Source organism: Ammospiza nelsoni, chromosome 18, assembly GCF_027579445.1.
Source record: "Ammospiza nelsoni isolate bAmmNel1 chromosome 18, bAmmNel1.pri, whole genome shotgun sequence".
In the NCBI taxonomy this organism is placed as follows: domain Eukaryota; kingdom Metazoa; phylum Chordata; class Aves; order Passeriformes; family Passerellidae; genus Ammospiza; species Ammospiza nelsoni.
In genome coordinates this window covers 7,866,444-7,889,232 of record NC_080650.1, presented here as the reverse complement: position 1 = coordinate 7,889,232, position 22,789 = coordinate 7,866,444, and the positions used below count along the sequence as shown (strand labels likewise).

General features: G+C 40.6%; 1 protein-coding gene across 1 annotated transcript in view; it reads right to left on the bottom strand.

Annotated features, from left to right (window-relative positions):
* Positions 1-22,789, bottom strand: part of PPIL2 (peptidylprolyl isomerase like 2) — a 68,146-nt gene that overhangs the window by 10,112 nt on the left and 35,245 nt on the right. The window contains exons 13-16 of the mRNA XM_059485332.1: positions 15,495-15,584; positions 14,087-14,120; positions 5,960-6,077; positions 3,369-3,425 (exon numbers count right to left, since the gene is read on the bottom strand). Of these exons, the coding sequence (XP_059341315.1) occupies positions 3,369-3,425; positions 5,960-6,077; positions 14,087-14,120; positions 15,495-15,584 (299 nt within the window). The remainder of the gene's footprint in view (positions 1-3,368; positions 3,426-5,959; positions 6,078-14,086; positions 14,121-15,494; positions 15,585-22,789) is intronic.

The following is a 22,789-nucleotide window of genomic DNA, read 5'->3' as shown; positions in this document are numbered from 1 at the left end:
AAAAAAGGGCAAATGTACCAGGTCTCTGATCCATGAGAGCTGTGAACCATTGCAACAGGAAACATAACAACAACATGGATGGGATGTGCTTGCACCTAAATTTCATAAAGAACACCCAACAGGAACCTGAGCTTATCTGCTGGTTTGGCTGTAGTGTTCCTGTAGCCCCTGCAGGTCACAGCACAGCCAAGGCCCAGCTTGGAGCACAGGTAGGAAGGAGACTCAGGCACAGAGCCCAGGGAGCAGCAGGCAGGACCCTCCCCAGGCAGCAGCCCCCTGCAAATGCTTCTCATCCCCTCTTGTGCAGAGCAAAGGCATGTCAGTTGGTTGATATTATCTCAGTTTCTAAATTAAACCTCTTACCAGCAGCTAAAAGCCCACAAAAACCACCAGTTGGTTTTCATGTTAATTACATCATTCTCTAAGTCAGAAGAAATAGTAATTACTAGAAATGGTAATTACTAATTTAATCTAGGCAGCTCTGTTGGAGCAGGAAATCCATGCAGCCTGCAATACACCTCCAAGGGAAGGCATTCTGCTCTCACTCTCTGTTTTGCCAGATTATCTCCTTTCTTGTCAGAACCAGCATCCTCATCACTGCCACCATGAGCAGCACAATCATGACGAGCCCTTCCCTGTCCCCCAGCCACACCTTTCTCCTGAGACACGAAAATCCCAGTGCACCAAGGCAGACACATGTCTCCTCTTCACTGTCCCACTGCCCAGGTGTGGGCATTTACAGAGTCTCCTACATAAAAATTGTGTTTCAGACCAGTGGGGACATGAATAAGATGCATTTCCAGAAAAGGCACTTTTCAATGTTGCATCCACAAAGGACCAAAGAAGCAAAGAAAGGAGTAGGGAATGGTTGCCCTTTTACTCTTTTTTGTTCTCCTAAGTATGGGAAGCCTGCTGAAAAGTTGTATACAAGTTACAAACATGTCAAACTCTGCTCTCCAAGATACCTGTGTGACACTAACATGGACCAGAGTCACACAGGAGTAGCTGAGAGTACAGGTCAGAGTATTTAGGTTTTTATATTAACTGAAATAAGTAATCCTCAAATCTGTATGAAAGTCACAACAGGCCAGTAAGCAGCCAGTTAACAATCCAATATACACTGATGGAAACAAAGAATCCTGTTATCATGGGTTCATTCTGCTCTTAAACCTAGATATTATTCCTAGATATGCTTCCCAGACATTATTGTGCTATAATCAGCCCAGATATAGTCACCAAATCCTGGAATCACCCAGGATCTAAAATATCAAACTGAAGTTGGAGTTTTACTAAGGTACAATCCCTGGCATCTTCTGGCTTTTATGACCTTTAAAAGCAATGCAGGTAAAAACAACTGATGGATTTTGATGACAAAATACAGATCTTAAGAGCTACACACATCAACCTTTTATTATTTAATTTATAAGTAAATTAAATTATTCAATAATTCAACTTACAGATTAATACAAAGTGACTGGGATACATATATCCCAGCATCTTAATTTTACCTTATTTGAATTGATCTTCATTTACATGCACGACAGATCAGAGTAAAATATCCCTGCTCTGTGTTCATATGAAGATGTCACTCATTTTTCATGCAGGAAACCAAATATGACTCTAAACCAACACTTTTTATAAACTTTTCCCAATGTATTTCAGCTAAAAATATAAGCAGCACCACTTCTTCACTCTGGGACCTAAGCTCAGATTTCTGTTACAGCAAAGACAATTCACAAATTAAGACACTCTTTGCTAAAACTGCAAAAATCTCTGCTATATATGCTTAAGCAGATTTACCTGGACTAAGTAATTCCTCTTTAAAGAGCAACATCCAGTGTGAAACAGCATCTGAGTTATTTTGCTCACTTGAGACATTCAGCACAGTGTGAAGGCTTTGGGGAGCACACTCCCTGCACCACAGAAAGCTCAGCTTCTCTCCAATCCTTTCCTGGTGAATTCTGGAAAAACTGAAGCACACTGAGGAACTCAGCAAAGGCACTGGAGGACTACACAGTGCTCACTGAGGCCAGGCTGCACCCAGAACTGCAGACCAGGCACATTTTCAGCTGAGCTGTCTAACACAGACATTACTTGATGAGGTGGCCAGCTCAGGTTAACAGCATTACTGGAGGGGATTTGAAGGGGTTTTTGCAAGGTGGACTCAAATTGTTGCTGAAGTGAATTAGTCCTAAGGTAACTCCTCCAAGAATTACTGACTCTCAGCTTTTAGTATTAGAATTTGCTTTATTTGTCTGCTTTCACAAAAGGACAAGGGAACTTTGAATTTTTCTAGGACAAACCTGAGAAAGAAAAAATAAATACATTTCCAAGAGTGTAATTATTGAAGAATCAGTATTGGAACTAACAGCACTAAAATAAAGTGCCATTAAAATGAAGCCTCAAAAGTTGCAGGCAGGGAAGATGGATTAAATATATCACTTTCACTGTACAGCACAATTGTATGACATTCAATCAAAGTAAACAGCACATGGTTCTGTTTTCCATTACTGACTTCCAAACGAATAGAACCATGAAAGGAATAAAACCCCAAATCTACAAGGAGAAAAGATTGTAAGATTCTCAGGAGCTCCCAGTGCAGCAGGCTAGCAACATTCCCACTCCTGCCATGCATGAGGGATGGCTGAGAACAGCTCTGCTTTACTGGTAAATACCAAGTTCCTGCAGCAGAGGAAGCAAAGAGCAAACCACAAGAAAGAGTTTGTATCTTCTTCAATGAAAATCTTTATCATGTGAAAACTTCAGTGGAAAAGACTTTCAGAAGAGAATTCTTTATAAGGAATGAAGTTCTCTCACTGTCTGGACATTGGTAGTATCTTTATATATGTGTGCATAAATATACAGATTTATACCAGTGATAATTGTCAGGAATAAAAGAAAATAAGAATAAAATAAAAAAGAATAAGAAGGGCCAAAAGACCTCATCTCTGCAGAAGCTCTATTCCATGATGAAGAACAGTCCTGTCATGAGTAATTTTTCAGCTGATGGCTCATAAGAGGATGAAAGCAGTATTGAAGAGCTAATCTCTTGTGTCCCAGCAATTAACATGCACAAATATTAACATGGTTCATTACATGACTATGATTACTTTCCTCATGACTCCTGGAGGGCCACCCACAGAAGGGAAGTGAGGCAACTTACACAGATGAAAGGAGGGAAAAAAGGCAGGGTCTGCTGACTGGCATTGGTGCAATGTTGCCCACCTCCTCATGACCAGGACAACTGGATTGTGAGCTGGAATTTTGCTCCAGTTCAATTACAAGAGTCACTAGATTCTGCTTTTTAGGCTTCAGACACACAAGGGAGAATGTCTGCTATGCTGCTGCCCAAAATATCCTTCACTTACCTTCCAAAAACTGTGTGCTTCCTGTCCAGATACGCACAGGAGCGGAATGTGATGAAGCTAGAAGGAAAAAACATATAACAGTTACCACATTGTCCCACTGACCCTCAGCAACAGCCAGTAATGCTTAAAAATGCTTAAAAATACAGTGTCTGCAAAAGCTTTCAGAGAGAAGCCAAGCCCCTCTCCCTCTCTGGCTCCTCTCTGGAAGGCCTGTGGACCAAACATCATTTCATGCCTCAGTATTGTGGGTTCCACCTGGATTTCTGGAGTTTTGGCTTCTCACTTTTCATCACACTAACATTTTTAAACAGTACTCCAAGAGTAGGGCCTTGCAGCAAGTCCAAAATTAATCTGAGCATCTGCCTCCTTGGCCATGCAGGCCCTGGGAGGCTCAGGCAGGGCAGGCAGACGTGCATGGGAGGAATGCTTCCTGCTTGGGAAGAACATTTCTGGTGCATGCTGGGCAGCTTGTATCCAGCAAATAAAGTTACATGACACAACAGCCTCTGCCAGTGTAAACTTCTATTTTCTGGATATTTACTTTTTGCATTTCTCTTCCCTTAAACTGCTCTGTTGGTGATCTATTTCTCCTCTGGACAGAGCACACTCGTGCTCCAGATACAAACACCCCAGAAGAATACTTTGAAGTGTCAAAACTAATTAATTGGACTTTTAATTTTGGGGGCAGTACTTTTAAACTTAAACATGGGAACTAAAACACTAATCCAAAGCAACCTTTACTACTAAAGCATTACTCTAAAGCTTGATGCTTCTTTGGAAGTCCTGCACTACAAATGTATGAGGCAAAGGTTTCCACAGTGTGGTCTGCAGACCACGATGGCCTGTCTTGGCTGGACATGCAGTGCTGGCTCTCCTCCCTGTCTCCATCTGTTACACTACATAGGAGACAGCTAAAAATATATAACCATTCCAAAAGCACTTTTCCATATAAGCAACTGCCTCAGGAAGTTATATGATTGAAAATAGGAGCAGCTGTAATGTTCCAGACAGTCTATTAAGATGTAGCTTGCCCTAGGAAAGCATTGGCATGCTGTGCAGAATGCAAACTCCTACATGGGATACACTTTACTGCTGGATATCCAATACTTAAAATCATCACATGGTCAGTTATGTAGCATTGTAATAAAAACCCCTGAAAAATAGCAAATGTACAGGCAAAGCTTCTCATCTGTCACTACAGACAAAATAAATTAGAGACAACAGAATTAACATAACTCAGGATGGGCCCAGAGAAGTCCTGAGCATTATTCAAGCACCACCTTGCAGGGGGACCCAGCTCTCTCTGCCCTGTAGTGACTGTCACCTATGGGGAGAGCAATTCACAGAGTCCCCAAGGCTAGAGGAGATGTATTTAAGTGCTGCCTGAGAACCTTTATAAATATGGACAGCTGGAGTCTCTTAAGGACTTACATATAAAGGAATTTCTTATTTCATTTGCAAATTTTAGGAGAACATATATAATCACATTTACAGCAGCAGATGACGTGACTCAAAATGGCACATCACTTATGGTCTCTGTAACCTCTGTTATTAGAATCCTCATAAAAAAAAAAAAAGAAATAAGAAAGAAGCCTCCACTCTCCCCTAGTTTAGCACGTGAGAGCTGGCAGTAACATCCAAATCCAAAATAAGCTGTACAGCAACTTGATCCAGCAAACTGCCCCACACGTGCTTAGGCTTAAGAATCCAAGTAAGCCTAAGAATGTGAGGCCCTGAGACAAGGCCTTGTGTTTAATTAAAGCAAAACACACTGCTGCAGAGTTTACAAGCCATCCTAACACTCAGTATCATGAACACCAAGACCCACTCCCTCTCTCCCTCCCTGCCAAGTGACAGTTCTACACACACACACTCTCTCTCTTTCCTGGGGCTCCCAATAAAAGGCCAATTTTTTATACTGCAGCACTTACAGAGCAACCAATAAACAGTTGGCTCAAAGTGACACAGAACATTTTTAAAGAACTGCAGGCAAACACCCATATTAATGTTACACATGAACAAGGCCACTACAACTTCAGTATCTTTAAGTTTTCCCTTGTTTTAGTCCTGATTCTGCTTTTGTACATTGGAAACCAAGTTATTCTCAATCCCAGATTGTACACTCTGCCATGTCTGGGTCTACACATTTCAACAGAACATTATTTAAAATCAGGTGACTAAAAAGAAGTTATATTCCCATAAAGTTTATGTTTCATCCAATTCCTTCAATAAGTTCAATATGGAGCTGAATTTAAACAGAATGAAGAGGTGTGATGAATGATGATAACTATAGGGGAAATAATGGGGAGGGACACTGACAAAAACAAAAACTTCAAATCATTACAACAAAAAAGACAAGTTATTGCTGATATAATGAACCCACAGGTCTTCTTGCCATGCTTCACTTTGCTCTTAGATGGGCTAAGAGCAGCTCTAGCCCTGATTGCAACATGCACCACTCAACAGAATATCTCCCTTTACTAAACTTTACATTTAGAGTAGCTCATAAAATGTCATTTTTCTTCTTAACAGAGTGAGACACAATGTCCAGAGACAACCAATAAAGCATAAAAAAGAAAATGACTACTTACAACTGTGATTTGTTTGTGTTGGGTCCTGAATTTGCCATACTAAGAACACCACGTCCCGTGTGGGACAAATTGGGCTTGAATTCATCTTTGAAAGGTTTTCCCCAGTAAGATTCTCCTCCTTAAAAAAAAAAAAAAATGAAGAAGAATGTTTGTTTTCATTAATTTCCCACTGTGTGTTGCAACAGGCACTGGCATTAAATTCAAGGTTCCCAGCACTTGCAGTCACCATGTGTTAATACATTGTTACCTCACTCCTATCTCTAGGCCAGTATTTGAGCACGACCTTGAAATCTGGTGTTTGCAACTGGCAACATATTTCTGTGCCCTCACACTATCAGCTGCAACAGACCACACTTTATCAACAGCTTTATGTATCCTGTGCTGAAGAACAGTCAAGGATTTAATTTTTTCCTCCTGGTCCACCATAAATTTTCTCTTTTGAGACATTAAATCTTTAAAATTGGCTTCATGACAAAACACAGAGCAAAGAGTTACCAGTTTAATTGCACTCTGGATATAGCACTGCTTCTGGAAATAAAATATCAGGGAGATGAAACACATTCATAGAATGATCTAAGAATAGGAGCTATAAGCTCAAATGCTTAATCCCAGACTAAACAATGAAGAATGACGATATATGGTGCTCCAAATTAAAAGGCAAAAATTAGGTACTTGGAGTAGATACCTGGATGATGTGAACACTTACATGCAATGAAGGTAAAAGAATGATAAAACAGCACAAACCCCAGCCCCAGCCCTCCAAAACTGATTTCTTTTCTGTGGCTGTGGACAGAGAGAGGGTCCGTGAGAGGTCTCCTCCTGACTGTCATTTTTACATTATTTATGACAGATCTGACATTTTCATTTGCACTTTCCTCCAGGATCATTCTTAATAAGAAAAATGAAGGCTGAGATGAGTCATAGTTTTACAGTCAAATCCATAATCTTGTTTGACAAACCATGAAAAAATATTTCACCTTAGGACAGTATTAAAAATAAAACAAACAAAACTATCCAAACAGGCAGCAAGGCTGGTCCATCTGCAGAACTGGCTCAAGAGCCCTCCAGAGTAAATGTATCACTGGAGAAGCAGCAGGTCAGGGAGGGATCTGCAGTGCTCCACAGCCATGTGAACACATAGCACAGAAAGCAATTTGGTGATATGGCTGCACACAGAAACAGTAAATAAAAACAAGGAATGAATCAGGCACTGAAAACCTTACCCAAAAAATCACAAGAGTGCATTAAATGAGGAAAGAGTTTCAGATGATACAATGAAAACAAAGCATCTCATATGGACAGCTGCAAGTGGAACTAAGTGAGAAATTCTGGAAAAAGCTGACCCATTAAAAAACCCAATTAATCATATTCAAAAGACCTATAAATAGAGTTGAGTGCTGCCTGCTCTGCAGTTTGACAAGAGGTGACAAAAGGGACAAAGCCTGTGGGGATTTTCTGTAATCAGGAGTACAGCAGTGGTTCAGCAATCTCTGGCTATTGAATATTTTAAGATCAGCTAAATTACATCAGCTTGATCCCATATGCCAATATTTTCCAGAGGTGGGTGACAGGGATGTGGTACAGTTGCAGGCAGCTCTAGAGGAGTTTGTGCTGTCTGAAGTTTTCAGAGGATATAGAACATGAGCACAGTCTGTTGAGATGGGACAGAGCAGCAAGTGGCCAAACCTGTGAGCCTTCTACAGCCTTCATGTGCTTCCAGCTGATGTTGGAATTACAGCCAAGCTGCTGAAAGACAGTGGAATCAAGCCTGAAGCCTTCACTGGTCAGAAAAATAATTCAAAAGGAAAGAGAAAAATTGTGAATGACAGAGAGACTCTCTCTTTCTGGCACTGCAAACAACCAGACCCAAGAGCTTGCAGACAGGAGCAATGAGCCATGATCTTTAGGCTTTGGAATATTTATATTTGTATGATTTCATTTCGGATCATGCACTGCAGGTCAGAATTCATCTCATATGTATGAAAGCTAAGTTTGGTTCATTCTGCCTCCCTGGAAATAAGCACTAATATTTCAGCAGATAGCTACAGCCCCTGCTCTGTCTGCCATACAGCTGTTTCCAAGGCTAATTCTGTCTGCCTGGGAGCTGCAGCAGGAGCAGGGAATGGCCTGTGCAGCATTTGCCTCAAAGGCCAGACGTCCTGTGAAGGACAGAACTGAAGAGTCTGTGGAGACCTGGCAGCCCAGACTGGCAAAGGGCAGAGGAGACACTGCAAAGGCACTCTGCAGAGCAGGCACAGCTTGGGGGTTTTGCTGTTGTTTTGGTTTGGTGTTTAAAAATAATTTAAAGGGAATACTTTTTTTTTTCTTTTTCAAGGAAAACCCCAGAGTATTCTCCTTAAATTAAAAATAGCCTGAATGTGCTTTTCATCAAACTCCAGCTAACCTCTGGAATTGTTCCAGGCTTCAAGTATCTGCTTGAAGCAGGACTAGACAGAACAAGTCAGAAGATGGCAAGTTACATCTATACATTTTTTTAATTACTGAAATCCAGCATGACTTTCTCTGTGAAGATTAAGTACAGACCCCTCATCAGTCTAGGGCCATGGCAGCATAGTGCCTAATGCTCAGCTGGAACAGGGATTTTACATTCTTACCTTTTACTCTCCATATTAGAGCTCAAGGTAAACTTGGGAAGACCACTCAGGCTCCAAACCTGCTAATAATTATGAGGTGTTTGTAAGTATCTAGCAGATTTTACTGTGTTTATTCTCAACACAGTTGGGAGGTGTGGTTGTACATTTTCTGAAAGCAGAATGGATGCAGACAGAGGAGGTGGGAGCACGGCAGTGTCTGGCTCCAGTCTTTTTATGTTACCCTTCCAGCAAATCTATGTGCCACAAAGAGAAGAGGCTCCTCCTGACACTCCCCAAATCTTTCTCAGGGTGCACACAGATCTCTGCTGGCTATATTTGGAGTCACAATGATGCAAAGCCCTCACCCCAGTGCTGATGTACCAGCCTACAAGCAAAGCCCACGGAAAACAAGAATTGACTCTGGGTGTTGCATCCACAGCTGGCAGCACTGCCTGTCACTTCACCTCCCTCTCAGCTTATCTTCTGTCCAAGTGGAACTGTGTGCCTACTGGACTTGTAAATGTTCCTGAGATCCTATTACAAAAGTGCTAGAAAAGAATTCTGTGGGCTTCTGTGCTAAAAATCAGTTCACATGGCAGCAGCCATGGCCCCAGCACGTACTGCCACTGGCTGGATTGGTGTTGGGAATAATTACAGTCTGCACATGGGAATGTCCTGCTTGCACAAAGCTGGGAATGTATTTGGGATCAGCCACAGAAATACAGTGCCATTAAACAGCATTTTACCTGCACAGTGTCTAATGCCTTCAGAGTTTTTGTACAATTCTGTAAAATAAAAATCACATGCCTACTCAGATGCACATGATTCAAAGCTGCAGGAAGCTGGGAGACAATTCCATGCATTCTCCTTTTTAAAATAAATTCTCTTAAATTAAAGATGTGTTTAACTCATTCTCGCACAGAGATGAAATGAAACAAACCACACAGCTCTTAGAAAAGAACATTAATAATTTCTGTGGCTATCCAGAGTGGCAAGATATATTTAGCTTGTACTGAAGCATGATTAGTTATTCAGTCTTGTATCTGCATTCTGTGCTGATAGTAAACAGGTGAACAGATTTAAACTGACATCTGAAGCAGTCACACATCAGCAACTACACAGAAAAAAAGCCACATTTTCAGATTGCCTTTTGATCTCAACCAGGTTACTCTTTCGTAGTCTTTGTTCCTACTAAAAGCATGTAAGTTTTTTTGAGGTACAATCACAGATTTTGTGCAACTTTCTGGCAAAGAGCTGAGAGATGCATCTAAAGCTTCAGAAATGTAGCATTCCAAAAGCCAGGTGTGGGCTGGGAATCATCATTCATGACAGTTGTGATTTTAAATAAATCCTTCCTTTTTCTGGCTTAAAAATTGCTAAGCAGTGGTAAGGAAGTAGGAGGGTTCTGATTCACAAAAATGATGGCTTACTTTCTGTAATTTTCTTCTTGTCATTTGGAACAACGAGGCACATAATAACATCTGACACTTCTGTAGAGCTTTCCAAGTGAGATTTTGGAATCATTTTGCAAATATGAAAGCCTTAGCTCAGGCAGTAAGTGCTTCTCTCCTCTCAGATAAGAGGATATGGAACTCAACCCCACAAACCTGAGAGTGGATGTGCACAGGGACTGCAGATTAAAAGGAGAATATTCTAGATAAAAAGGTCTTGCTCCTGCTTTTGCTGCACTACAATCATGCAAGAAAAGGGGCTCTAAAACTGGCACAGTTAAGGAACTTGCCATCTTAGGAAATCACATTGCATTGATCAAGTTTGTCCAGAGTCCTTTGCTATTGACATTTCAGAGGAGCTCTTCTTGCTGCCAAACAAAATGCAATTCCCATCTACCAGTAGTATTTCATCCTGGACTTTTACAGCTATAATGTGTCTCCTTTGTGCCCTCCTGGATTCATAAATCACAGGCTGATTCATGAGACCTTCCAACAGGTTGCAAGAAAGAGTAGCTGAAAAAAGCCTGTGCTGCTTTGAAAATGTGATGCTTTGCATATATTCTCCCTTTTTCATACAAAAGGGTTAGGATATTAAACCTATTTTTTCTACATGCAAATTTTCTTCTATTATTTGGAACACTGAAAATACAGAGCAGCTGCTCCACTTGCACGACCGTGAGTTAGAATTACTCACAGTGTTCAACCACTTACTTGTTATGAACAGCAGGAAAAGAGATACATCACAAATCTAAAATTCATTTTCAAATAATTAATCATTACAAAGAATGACCATGACTCAGCTTATTGCTCTGAATACTGCCTCTATGGGTGGTTATTTTGTTAGAGAAGAAATAAGCTGCTGTACCACAATAAAATTTCTCCCAGTAGTCTTATGAAAGAGAAAGGTGAAGGCTCTAGGAAAATGAGTCTGGTCCTCCAAATCAGTGTCATCCTTGCAGCACTGTGTATCTGACTGCTCTGGCAGTGCAGGTCTGACAGCTGAGCTAAGGTAAAACTCTATTCCCCACTCTTTTCTCAGGGTGGTATCTCAGCTCCCAGATGCCACAATGCTAATTTCCACCCTTCTCCATTCCAAGCTAACTGCTGAGTACCAGAATTAGCTGTCCTTCACATGTCTGCTGGGTCACATTTGCTTTTATGACAGTCCAGGACAGAGTCAAGAAGGAGATACTGGGGAGCTGAATAACAAACAACAAAGCTCAGGGTGCTTCCAGAGAGAACAGCTCAGCTGGAGCAGCCTTGGGAGAGGATGGTCAGTGACAACCAGCCTGGCATTTACCTCTGTGAGCTGTTTTAAAACACAAGCACAGTTAATCCGGGTGAGCCAAAGCACAGCTACAGTCTGTGTATGTATGACAAGTCACCTTCTGGCATGTTGTACTAATTGTGCCCAAATCCACCCAGAAGATGAACAGTCCTGGGCTTAGTTAGCAATGGAGTGGGTGATCATCTCAGCATCTGGGGGCTGCAACCTTAAACCTGACACATGGCATGAATGTCAGATGACAGAAACCAAATGGTGGGAAGATATTCAAACAAGTCTGTTCAAGTTCCTGATGAACAAGAATAATTAAATAAATAGAGGAAGAATATATGGAGGCTTAATGCATGTTCCATGTATCAGTTAAGAAAAGGGGTTTTTTCCAGAAAAAGAAAAAAAGAAAAAGGCCAAATCTCTTAGCTAGAAATCATCAGTTCAAGCAGAAGGTTCTGTGTGAATGAGGAAACAAAGCATGTTCTTTTTGCTCTGAAGTATTCCTACAAAAAGCTCTAATAGAAACAGTTTATAATATTGACATTTAAAGGGTAACCTCCAAATAGTCCTCCCTATTGCCAATTGAAATATCTGGGAAGAAAGCCCTGTTCTGTTCTCATATGCTTCTCTGATATTACAGAAGTCAAGTTATTTATTCTAAAGCTCATTTAATCTTACAGACTTTTTTTAGCTTTCAAAGGTGCATCTTTTTTTTCCCCTTCTAAGAAGCAGTGAGTCAAAAAAATACTGAAATCCCTTCCAGCAGAAGACATAAATAAAGGGAATTTATCCTGCAAATAACAAACAAGCCACAGGCAAAAATGGTACAAAGTACTGAATCCCAGTGCTTTGCTCCAAAGCTTTCCTAAAGTGAATGCCTGTGATCACATGAATAATGCACAAACGAATGGACCAACATTTTTACAGCATGGGAGCCCAGGAGAGCATCAGTCCATCTGCCCTGCCAGAGCAGTGCTGCTGAGCTGAACCCTCCTCTGGCTGCCCTGCTGCCAAGGGAACATCCAGCCTCAGGTCTGGCCACCTTCTTGCAGCTCCAGACACACAAGTGGAATTTCTGCCTCACAGTCAAGTGCCCTGGATCTATCCAGTAGTCAGGAACAAATCCTGACAGACTACTTGCACTCTGTGAACTGTCTAAGCAGCTTCACTGAAGTATTAAACACAAAGCATGACAGTTCAAGAGCAATCTACAGCCCACCAGGCTCCCCATTTAGATTTCCTTGTGATATTATAATATTCAATAAGCAATTAGGTAAAGACATATAAAATTCAACTGTCTTAAAAATATAAAAGCCATTCAGGTGCAAAGAAGACATTTGCACCATTTGGACTCTACAATAATTGCAGCCAGTCTCTAAAAATCTGCAAGACTCATGTCTATTTGAGTGCACACTGTTCATTTCATTAGAACTTTAATAGTCCTGACAGATGTTTGCGAGACATCTCGCCTGCAATATCCTCATCTTTAATTAAGAATGACAAGGAGGAAAACAAGATGGAAAATACTAGAGGTCATTAGACTCCTTTTTTTAAGTGAAAGAATATATGTAGGAGGTTTTTCATCCTATGTGCTTATTAGCACTTCACTTCCTACTGGCAGAGGCAGTGGAGCTGAGCCTTGCCCTTCAGTGCAGCAGTGATGCCAGTCCTCTGCCTCTGTTAACTCTGCTGTCTCACAGCACTTCTGCATTTGCACAAATAGAAGCTGGGATGACACCAGCAAGTTAATTTTCATTCCACAGCAGGATCTGAACTCCACCCTGCAAGGGTGAGAGGTGTTTGAGTCAACCTATTAAATCTCTCCCGTCTCCTGACACCTCTTTAATTTCTCATTTCAAAAGATGTTCCTAATTATGTCTTTTGGGATTTGAACCAAAACTTTATGTATAAAAAAATAAAATCACATCTGACAGTCCAAGCATAGATGGTAACAGTTCTTGTTAATGGGTTTTTGCCATCAAAACACTGAACCTTTAACTAGTCTCAAATCCTGCAATTGTTGATTATCACATACACTTCAAGAAAAGGAGGCAACTTACAGTAACATAATTAACACAGTAAATAGAGCTAAAGTATTTAAGCAGGGGAGGAGCTGGGGATGCTGGTGACAGACACAAGTGGGCACATAGAAGGTGCATGAGGAAAATGAGCAAATTTACAGCAGTGACCAGAGGTATTTCATGACCTATCTCCTGTGGTGGGCAATGCTGTGACACCCTTCAGCTGCTCTGCCCCCTGACCATTCCTGCTATGACTGTTCCCAGATCTTCAACCAAGGGAGAAAGAAGAGGAGGAAGAATTTGTAGCCGTGATCCCCAAAAGTAAGAAAAAGAGCAGCTTGGGCATTACAAGGCAACTAGCTGGGAGAACAGATGGTGTCTGGCCAATCACCAATTTTAAGGCAGGTCTCAAGTATATCATTAACACTGAATTTGAAAGCAACTTTGCATGAATGTGTTTCTTCCTTTATTCTTTGCCCTGGAAGACCAGCTGTAAAATCATTATAATTTTCATTTATTTATTTTCTGAAGGAAAAAGGAAGCAAAATCCACAAGAATTCTGCATGGAAGAGTGCCCAAGCTTTAGACTGAGAATATATCGGATGAAATTTTGAACATAGTCAACATGGTCATAAAAATATATCAAGAAAACCTCTGTTTTAAAGTAAACACAATGTCCCACTTACCATCATTTAGCGAATTTTAATTTTAAATTGTCTGGAAGTAAATGTAACAACACAGCCCATGAAGTGAGAACAACTTACTTGATTCAAACTCAACCTTACCTGTTCCTGTTCCAGTCGGATCACCTCCTTGGATCTGTAGAATTAAAATTAAATCAGTGTTACATATGCATCTATGTGAAAGACATTAAATACAAACCATAAAAGCCAATGGTGCTCAATTTTCTGCCTTCTATATTGTGTCATGTTGACGAGTCAGCAACAAGGAAACCATTACTTCTTATTTGGAGCTTACTATCAGGTGGCTGTCATCCCTGACATTGCTTATCCATAAGCAGAATGGCAGTTTCATAAAAATAATAGGTCTTTTATAGGTAAATAGGGAAAAAAACTAATCTCAAATGGGTTAACCAGATCATCCTTTTCATTATGTGCTGAATCAGAACCTGCTTTTTAACTGGTGATGCACTGCTTTTGGAACTGGAAAGGCTTTACATTTTGCTACCAACCCTCCACATAATGGGAAGGCAAGAAAAGGGGGAATATGGAATATTTTTTGTATCTGAATCTGTATCCACTCACTACCTCCAGCAGAAAAAATCCTCATGTGAAACCAATCTTTGAGTAACAAAACAGTGTATTAATTACTGTACATGCAGGATCTACAGAAATAATATTCAATGCCTTAATACCAGTGGAGGGAACATGACACGATCAGTTTCAAAGTAATAGCACACAAGCACAATTGTAGTTGTGAGCTTAACTATGAACTGAGATACACAGTGCTGTCAAAAGAAAAAAAGCTTTTTGTAGGATGACAGGACAGAATGTAACATCCAGTAATGTTCCCTGTGAGATGTGCTCTGCCTTCAGGATCAGGTTGTTCATTCTTCTGAAAGGAAGTTACAGGGCAGCTACAATATTCTAAGCTGCCTGGACTGTAACTCTGTAAATAAAGATCTTTGACTACCAAAGACACAGTTCAGGAACACAAGGTGCTCTTTAACTCCTTTACAAGAAACCTGGGCACCCAGTGCTGGAGCACACTAGGAAAGGATAACCTGATAATATCCAAGTACCACAACCTGAAACAGAAATTCAGATGCTTGCTAAAGTTTCATCTGAATGAGATTTCACCAGGCCACAGTATTACTTATCCAAATATGCATTTCCCTCTCTCTCCTTCTGTTCATTAACCACCCACCCACATCTTGGGGAAGATAACAAGAGCCAAGGCAATGACTCTTCAAGGCTTTGTCTGGAATGGCAGCAAATGCAGTGCTGAATGCAGTGATGTTCTGAGTGACAATGTTAGTCAGACAATTGTCAGTAACACCCAGAAATACACATGGTACAGGTAAGGACAACCCTCATTCTGATGGTATATTTGATACACTTCTATTGCAAGTTGTCATGCATGGAACCACCTAAACCTGAGGTAAGTTAAATATATGGGATATTTTGAGTACATCATATATTGTGCATTACACAGGAGTTTTTTAATACTCACCACAAAATTCCGAATTGATCGGTGAAAAATTGTTCCATCGTAATAGTTCTTCTTGCACAGCTTGATGAAGTTTTCACATGTTCGGGGTGTCTGAAAGACAACAGCAAGTTTTAATTAAGCACAACCTTTAAACAATCATTACAGTGGTTACAAGAATCACTTCTCACTTGTGCCTCACAAAGGAACAAACATGCAGGACTAGAAGAGGATGGAGGCTCTGTCTACAGGAAAAAGTCTGTAATAAAGCTTCTTTTAAGGTACACTAGAGAGACACACACTGTGTTAAATAAATTAAACCCAGACCTTCCAATTAGCACTAAGAAGTGCTGAACATTAGCTCAGATAACAGGAGTTCCCAGCTGACATCTTGATGGTGAACCCAGGTAAGCTCAGAGACTTGCAAGTCACTGAGTTCCAGCAGTACATCACAACCCTGTTCCAAAGGGGGTTTCTAGCACTGAAAAATGGTAATTTACCAGAGTCAGAATGAACCTGGCCTCTCTGCTCCACTATTTCAAAGTGAGCACATTGAAACTAATTGGGAGAGAAGCATTTGGTCCTCTTTACCACTTGGAAGTAACAATGGGACTGACCCAAGTCACTGGAACACAGGAAAAATAAAAAAAAACCAAACTGTTTTCAAAGCTCTAAATAAAAATTTAAGATGCTAAATATATTCCCAACTTCTAATTCACTTTTACAGTGCAAATTAAAGTAATTTAGTGAATTTATGAGTCATGATATTCAAACAGTACCTTCTGAAAAACTTTACTTTCCACCTCATCATCCTTCCACTGTAATTGCATGGATTCTCTTCTCTGCAATACTATAATACCTTCAGACAAACAAACACAAGTACAGAAACAGCTGTTTTCTATACTTGGACATGTTTTCCAACTCCACTGTGGATTATGTGCATAAATCTATTTCAGTTTTACAAAAGAATACATCTAACTGAGTTCTTAGAGGCCTTAAAAATATCCTTATTGCTAGATGTGGTGGCAAGTAAAGCCCAGCATGAGCTGCAGGGGCTGTAGGTGAGCACACCCAGACCTGTCTTTGTGAAAGGCACCAATTCACTTTGCACTGCTGTGACTTCACTCCTGGTCTGGGAGCTGCTGAGGGACAGAGACTGAGCTATGCAACCTGAACTGACTTAAAAGCAAAAGAAAACCACCAAGGCCAGCCTGATTATAACAATTTAAGGATGAAATAATCTGTATCTCTTGAAAAGCCAGTCCATACAAGTATTCATCCAGAACCCTACAGAGCTTCAATTTTCTGTATTTTCTCATCTGAAACACAATCCCTCTCACTCCTCCTTATTTACACTGAAATGTCTCTTAATTTTCCAAACAAACTTTACTTGTCATTATAAATTCTCAATATTGATTCCTCCTTAATTACTCTACTCAGATGACAGTTGTCAGCTGGGCCACAAGTGAAAAAATTAGCAAATTCTAATCTTACACCAGCCATTCTTTCAGATTTCCTACAGAATTCATTACTGAGTAAAATGGTAATGGTACCATAATGGTTTTATGGTAGAATGTCACCAAGACATGTACTTTGGTGGCATCTTGAGGGCAACTCACAAGTATATAACTATATTCCATAAAACTGTATCAAGCAACAGGAGGTTCTCCTACAGTTTCAATGTTTATAGTAAATGTGATATTTTTTGCTTTAAATTCAACATATATGCTTTAAAATAATCTTTGTACTTAATCTTTCTAGTAAAATTCAACCTCTGAGGAATCACTTGTGAAGCAGAGGTGTCCTTTATAAGACAATATCATAACAGCATTGATCCTAGCATTTTGCTATTAGTTATTACTTGTGGAAAATGTCAGTAAGGATAAAAATAAGTTTAAAAATTTCTTTATGAATCAGAAATGGAATCAGCAGCTTTTAGCCCAGGGCACTTTATGTCATGAGAGCCAAGCACTCTTTGGAGAGAGAGACATAGCTAATAAGTTCTCGAGGGGGAATACAGCAACCTGTAATTAATTTTTCACAAAAAAATGAAACCAGGCAAAAGACTGAGTCCCCTAGGAATGGACACCAAATAATCTAAATTTGCACAAAGCTGATAACCCAAACCAGATTTCCTATTTATTTTCAAAACATGATTTGTAAAATATACATAAAAAAAACCTGTCTCTAGTAATGTATTTTTTATGCAGGACCTGTGCTGACCCTTCTCTTTAAATGGATTTTTAGCTATTATACCCTTTCCCAGAAATAAGCTTTTTAAATGCAACTTCAGAAATATTTAGTATACATGCAATAGTCATTTCACTGCAAGGTTTTCTTTAAATAATTGCCACCAAATTGGTTCCCATGGTCACCTCATGCATCACAGAGATACATTTGGCAGGTAAACAGTTCCTTAGCAACATTACCACTACCTTGTATAGTGCTTTTTAACAGACACAAATAAGGAGGTTTGCATTCAATCAGTAATAAACCCCAGTTTCAGTCATGCAGTAAATCTAGAATATCTGGCTCAGATTATCTGATTTATTCAAAGCAGCTAATGTTCTTGCCAAATCTCACACTGCCAAGCACATTTCAGGGATTTTTTAAAGCAGCATCCTGTCCAAAGCAGGAGAAAATGCTCGAGGTTGATGGGGAAGGTGCAGATCCTCAGTAATGAAGTTGTGTCCTGCACTGACCACACAAACAAGGCCAGTCTTTGAAGTCTTTGTTTCAACTACAAAGACTGATGACATATAAATACACATAAACAAACCTGACTTTGTTATTTGATATAAGATCTTGTGGCAGATGTCAGACTCCCATTCCCTGAATGCAAAGCTGTCTCCTTCTTCAGGAATTTCCTGCACAGCACTTTTCTCACACCATTTCTGAAGGACGAGGGGATGGTCAAGGCACCTGGAAATGCAGGAGGTGACCCTGGTGTCTTGTTCTCTCACCACTGACTGTGTGCTCCAGGTTCTCTTTTTAGTTCTGGCTGGTTTTGTTTTAAACTGGCCTCAACAGCAACAGCTAATTTTTCCCTCTTTATCCCTTTTATATTAAGCAGGAAATGACTGAAATTATTTTATTCTACTGACTATGACTTTGACCTATATGTAAGGAAGTCTAGGGAAAAATGCAACCATGTTGACCTGATCTGAAATCCACTGACAGAAAACATGGTTTCAAATCTACTGCAATATCTTCTCAGAATGATGCAGTGACAATCCTAAAGAGGAAAATTTAAAAATTGTGAAAGGCTTTTCTGACCAAAGAATGTGGTAGGAGAGCCCTGAGAAATCCTCCTTTTCTTAGGTCAAGTTGGGACCATGTAAGTGACTGCAGTGTCTCTATGATGTCCTTCAGCTAAAGACACTTCTCTTTCCAAATGACAAATAGTAAGAAGAAAAATTTTATTTATACCAAAAATGAGTCACCTGCTCCAACTGTGCTCCCTATTTATTCCGTAGATGCCAGATAACTGTCTTTCAACTGCTGAAAATTCACACCCAAGACAAGCAGTAAAAATTTAATAAATGCTTTGAGACAGGAATCTAGAAGAGTACTTATCCCAGAAGATGCCACAAATGCTTTGCTTGGCTCACAGATATACATATTTAATGGGGCCACAGCCCAATGGTTTTCTAAGTAGGTTTAAGTCTCCATATAGCGAACACACTTAGTAGTGTGGAAACACCAGCACTCTACCAGTTACTATGCCCAGACAAATTTCAGAGTTAATGAGAGATTGCTACAAAGAATGACCCTGCAAAAATAGCAGTGACAGGAGACTGTGAAATAATTATACTCAGAAAACACTGAAGAAAGGAATATACAATTTAGAAAACCAAAGCAAAACAGAAAAAAAACCTGAGTGCTTACTACAAACTCCTAGGATAAATGCAGATTTTATTCGAGCCAATTTCAGTTTCCATTTTGCCAGCAAGGGTGGCTCCATGCCAGGTAAAATTCATCTCTCCTGCTGCATCCCGAGACCTGAAGGGTGGGACCAACCAAGCCAGGTCCCTATCTGATTTCCCAGTCTGCAGCTGTCCTTTCTCATTAGTCACAATGGTTCATTACATTTGTAAAAGTTACCTTAACTCAGAATCTCTACTGGGCAGCGAAGAGCCAAACAGGAGGAGATGAAAACCTGCAGCACTCCTGTTGCCAAGGTGCGGGAGATGGGAAAAGAGGGAAGAGCTCCTGAGTTGTTGCCATGACTGCAAGGAAAAAAGCTTTACTATGTGAAGAGCTAATCATTTCAAAATGCTCCATCCCTGGAGGATGTGCATGAACCTTGAAGGGAAATTTCACACTAAGCATTCAGAAGCTGTCATTCGCACATCTGTATAATTTTCTTGTGTTAATTTCACTTCCCTTTTATTTCTTTTTTTCTCTCTAAATTGGATGAACCGTAGTAGTGGCACTAAACCACAGAGCCTTGCTATATGCTCATTAACCCTATGTTTCAAAGCAGAAAATAATGAAAAGCTCACTTCTCTCAAATTAAAATTGCATTCTACAGCCTTCATCTTACCACACAAATGCCAGAATTCTGCTACTAAGAGGCATGAACTAGTGATGGAAATTTCTAAAGCTTCAAACAATGATTTCCATTTTCTTAACATAGATCTCCTTTAAAATGCAAGGTGGATTTTGCTTTGCTTTAATCCATTTATGTACTTTTACAGAGAGCATTTTTTACCTTGTAATTGTTCATTCAGCAACTCTTCTAATGTGTGAGCCCATAACAAGGTGATTTGGTAAGGTTTAAACTCAGTTTCCCCCCTACCTTTCAATTTGTAGTACTCAGCCTACCAGAAGAGAATTTAGCAATAAAAGCTTGGTTTTATTTATGGCTTAGTCAGAGCTAAATGTAATAGTACAATTTCAGGAATCACCACCTGGTGATTCAGGTGCAAATGTCTGTTCCCTCCTCCAAGCCATGGAAAGAAATACGTAAATGTTTCAGTGTCCAATACTGTTCTGGAAGGCCATTTAAACCACCACGTTTCACTTTGCACCAATGAACTATGAGCACATTCCCTTTGTTTCACAGGAACAGGGACAAGAAAACCCAAAACTCCACAAAGCCTGGTGCAAGAGCATGGGAAGAATTTCACAGTGGGAAGCCCATGACATTTCCCACGGGAGAAACATTTACTCCAGACCTAAACACCACTCCCTGCCAGCTCCACTTTCCTGCTAACAGTTCCCCAGAGTGAGAGAGGGACTGAGCCAGTGACAGGTGATGGTGGCAAACAACAGCTGCCTGTGGTGGTTCAGTTCAAGAAAGCCACAGTTCATCTAAGGGACACAATTCTCAACTGGTTATACCACGAGCAAATGTGTTCAGGCAATTTGTGATCCGTGATCAGAAGAGCACAGTTCCAGAGAGTGAGCACTGGGAGACATGAAAGCATTGGGGCACTGTGGGGTGAAACACTCAGCCAGACTCCTACTGATAATAAAAAAGAATCAGAACAAGTTAACTATGCCTTGGGAAATAGATTGCTGACTTGATAGCAAACATTTGCCTATTTTGCTACCTCAAAGCCTCCAAGTTTGCTTAGAACAAAGAGCAGAATTAATGCATTCTCATTACGCAGAAAGTCACTGTAATTTAATCAGCTATTTAGCAAAGACTTCAGCAGATAGCTAAATTTCACTTTTAAAAGGCATTTCTTCCACAACATTGATGTTCACGATGTTACTGAAAACTTTTCTGAAGTCTAAGCAAGATGCTCAGCTTAGACAAGATGCCAGTAAAAAGATTACACACTTCAGTTTTAGTTCTCACATTCTTGCAAACACAGGGACAATCAATCAGTTTAGCTGAGCACATCTCAAATTAAACAAGGCATCTAATTCACTCATCTAATTTGTCAATGTTAACTACTAGATCTCCAGAGGCAGAGTCAGCCACAGCTACTACTTTTCCTCCAACTTACATTTACTGCAGTGGTAGAAAAGAAAACAATCCTCTCCCCACCTCACTGCCCCCTCCAAATTTGTCATCACACAAGGGTCAAGGAGCTTGTCAGAGAGCACAGTGCAGGGCTGGGTGCTGATGAGGATGGACTGTAAACAGGACAGCACAAATGGGTACAGTCTAAATGAGGATGCAACTTTAATTGCTCAAGTAACCTCCAGCAGCTTAAAACTTGGAGTAAAACAGTTCCCTCAGTGGCTCCCTGGCATTTCATCCATCTGCAGCTGCCTGCACATAAATTCCACCTTTTCAGAAGATGCAACCTGTAACAATTTCCACACTAGACAGAGAAGCTCTGGTAGCTGTCAACCTCCCAAGGTCACCCTGCTCTCATCAGAGCAGCCAAGGTACAAACAAGAAACACGTCAGAGAAAGATGAAGAGCAGCAGCTGTGTAACTCCAGAACACCCACCTCATCCTCGGGTTTGGGATCACTCATGGCAGGCACAGCTGCCATGGGATGGCTGCACTTCATGTCTGAAAATGTCAGAAATAAGGGGCATGATCCAATAACACCAATTCCCTTCCCAGATCCAGCTTGCCAGGGCAGCTGGGAAGGCAGAAAGGGTCCAAATGAGCAAAATGCCTTTCCACCAATTACTCAGTGCCAAAGGCTTCCAGGAAAACACACAGACAGCCCAGGGCAGCAGGGACAGCTTCAGGGAGAGGTGGCTCAGCATATAAAGTTGTGGGAATAAGGAGGAAGGGGGGACACTTAAAAGGATGATGTTTGTCTTCCCAAGTAAACATTATGGTGATGGAGCTCAGCTTTCCTGGGGATGGCTGAACACCTGCTTGCCCTTGGGAAGTGCTGAATTAATTCCTTATTTTGCTCTGCTCGTGTGTGCAGCTCTTGCTTTACCTGTTAAACTGCCTTTACCTCAGCCCACAAGTTTTCCCCTTTTCTGATCCTCTCCCCCACCCCACGGGTCAGGGAGTGAGTGAGTGGCTGTGTGGGGATTAGTTGCTGACTGGAGTTAAACCAGGACAGGGTGTTGTGCCCTCAAAGTTAAAACTATTAAAATATCAGCTTCCAATCACTCAGAACAACCTAGAAGTGTCCTGCTCATCAAGATGGCTGTGCAGAGCCATCCTACTCTCAGCCCCAAAGAGCAATAGATCTGTCTGCTATTGTACCACTTGGAGGAAAAAACACACCAAGAAGTAACAACATCCTCTCTAACAAACATTTTTTAAAAACACATCCAGCTCTTCTACTGGAAAAACACAGCTTTGTTTGTTCTTAGTTTCTGTTGACAAGAACTCTCAAAGTTGAGAGTTGCAGCTCTTCCTATAATGGCCTATTTTGAAGAAAAAA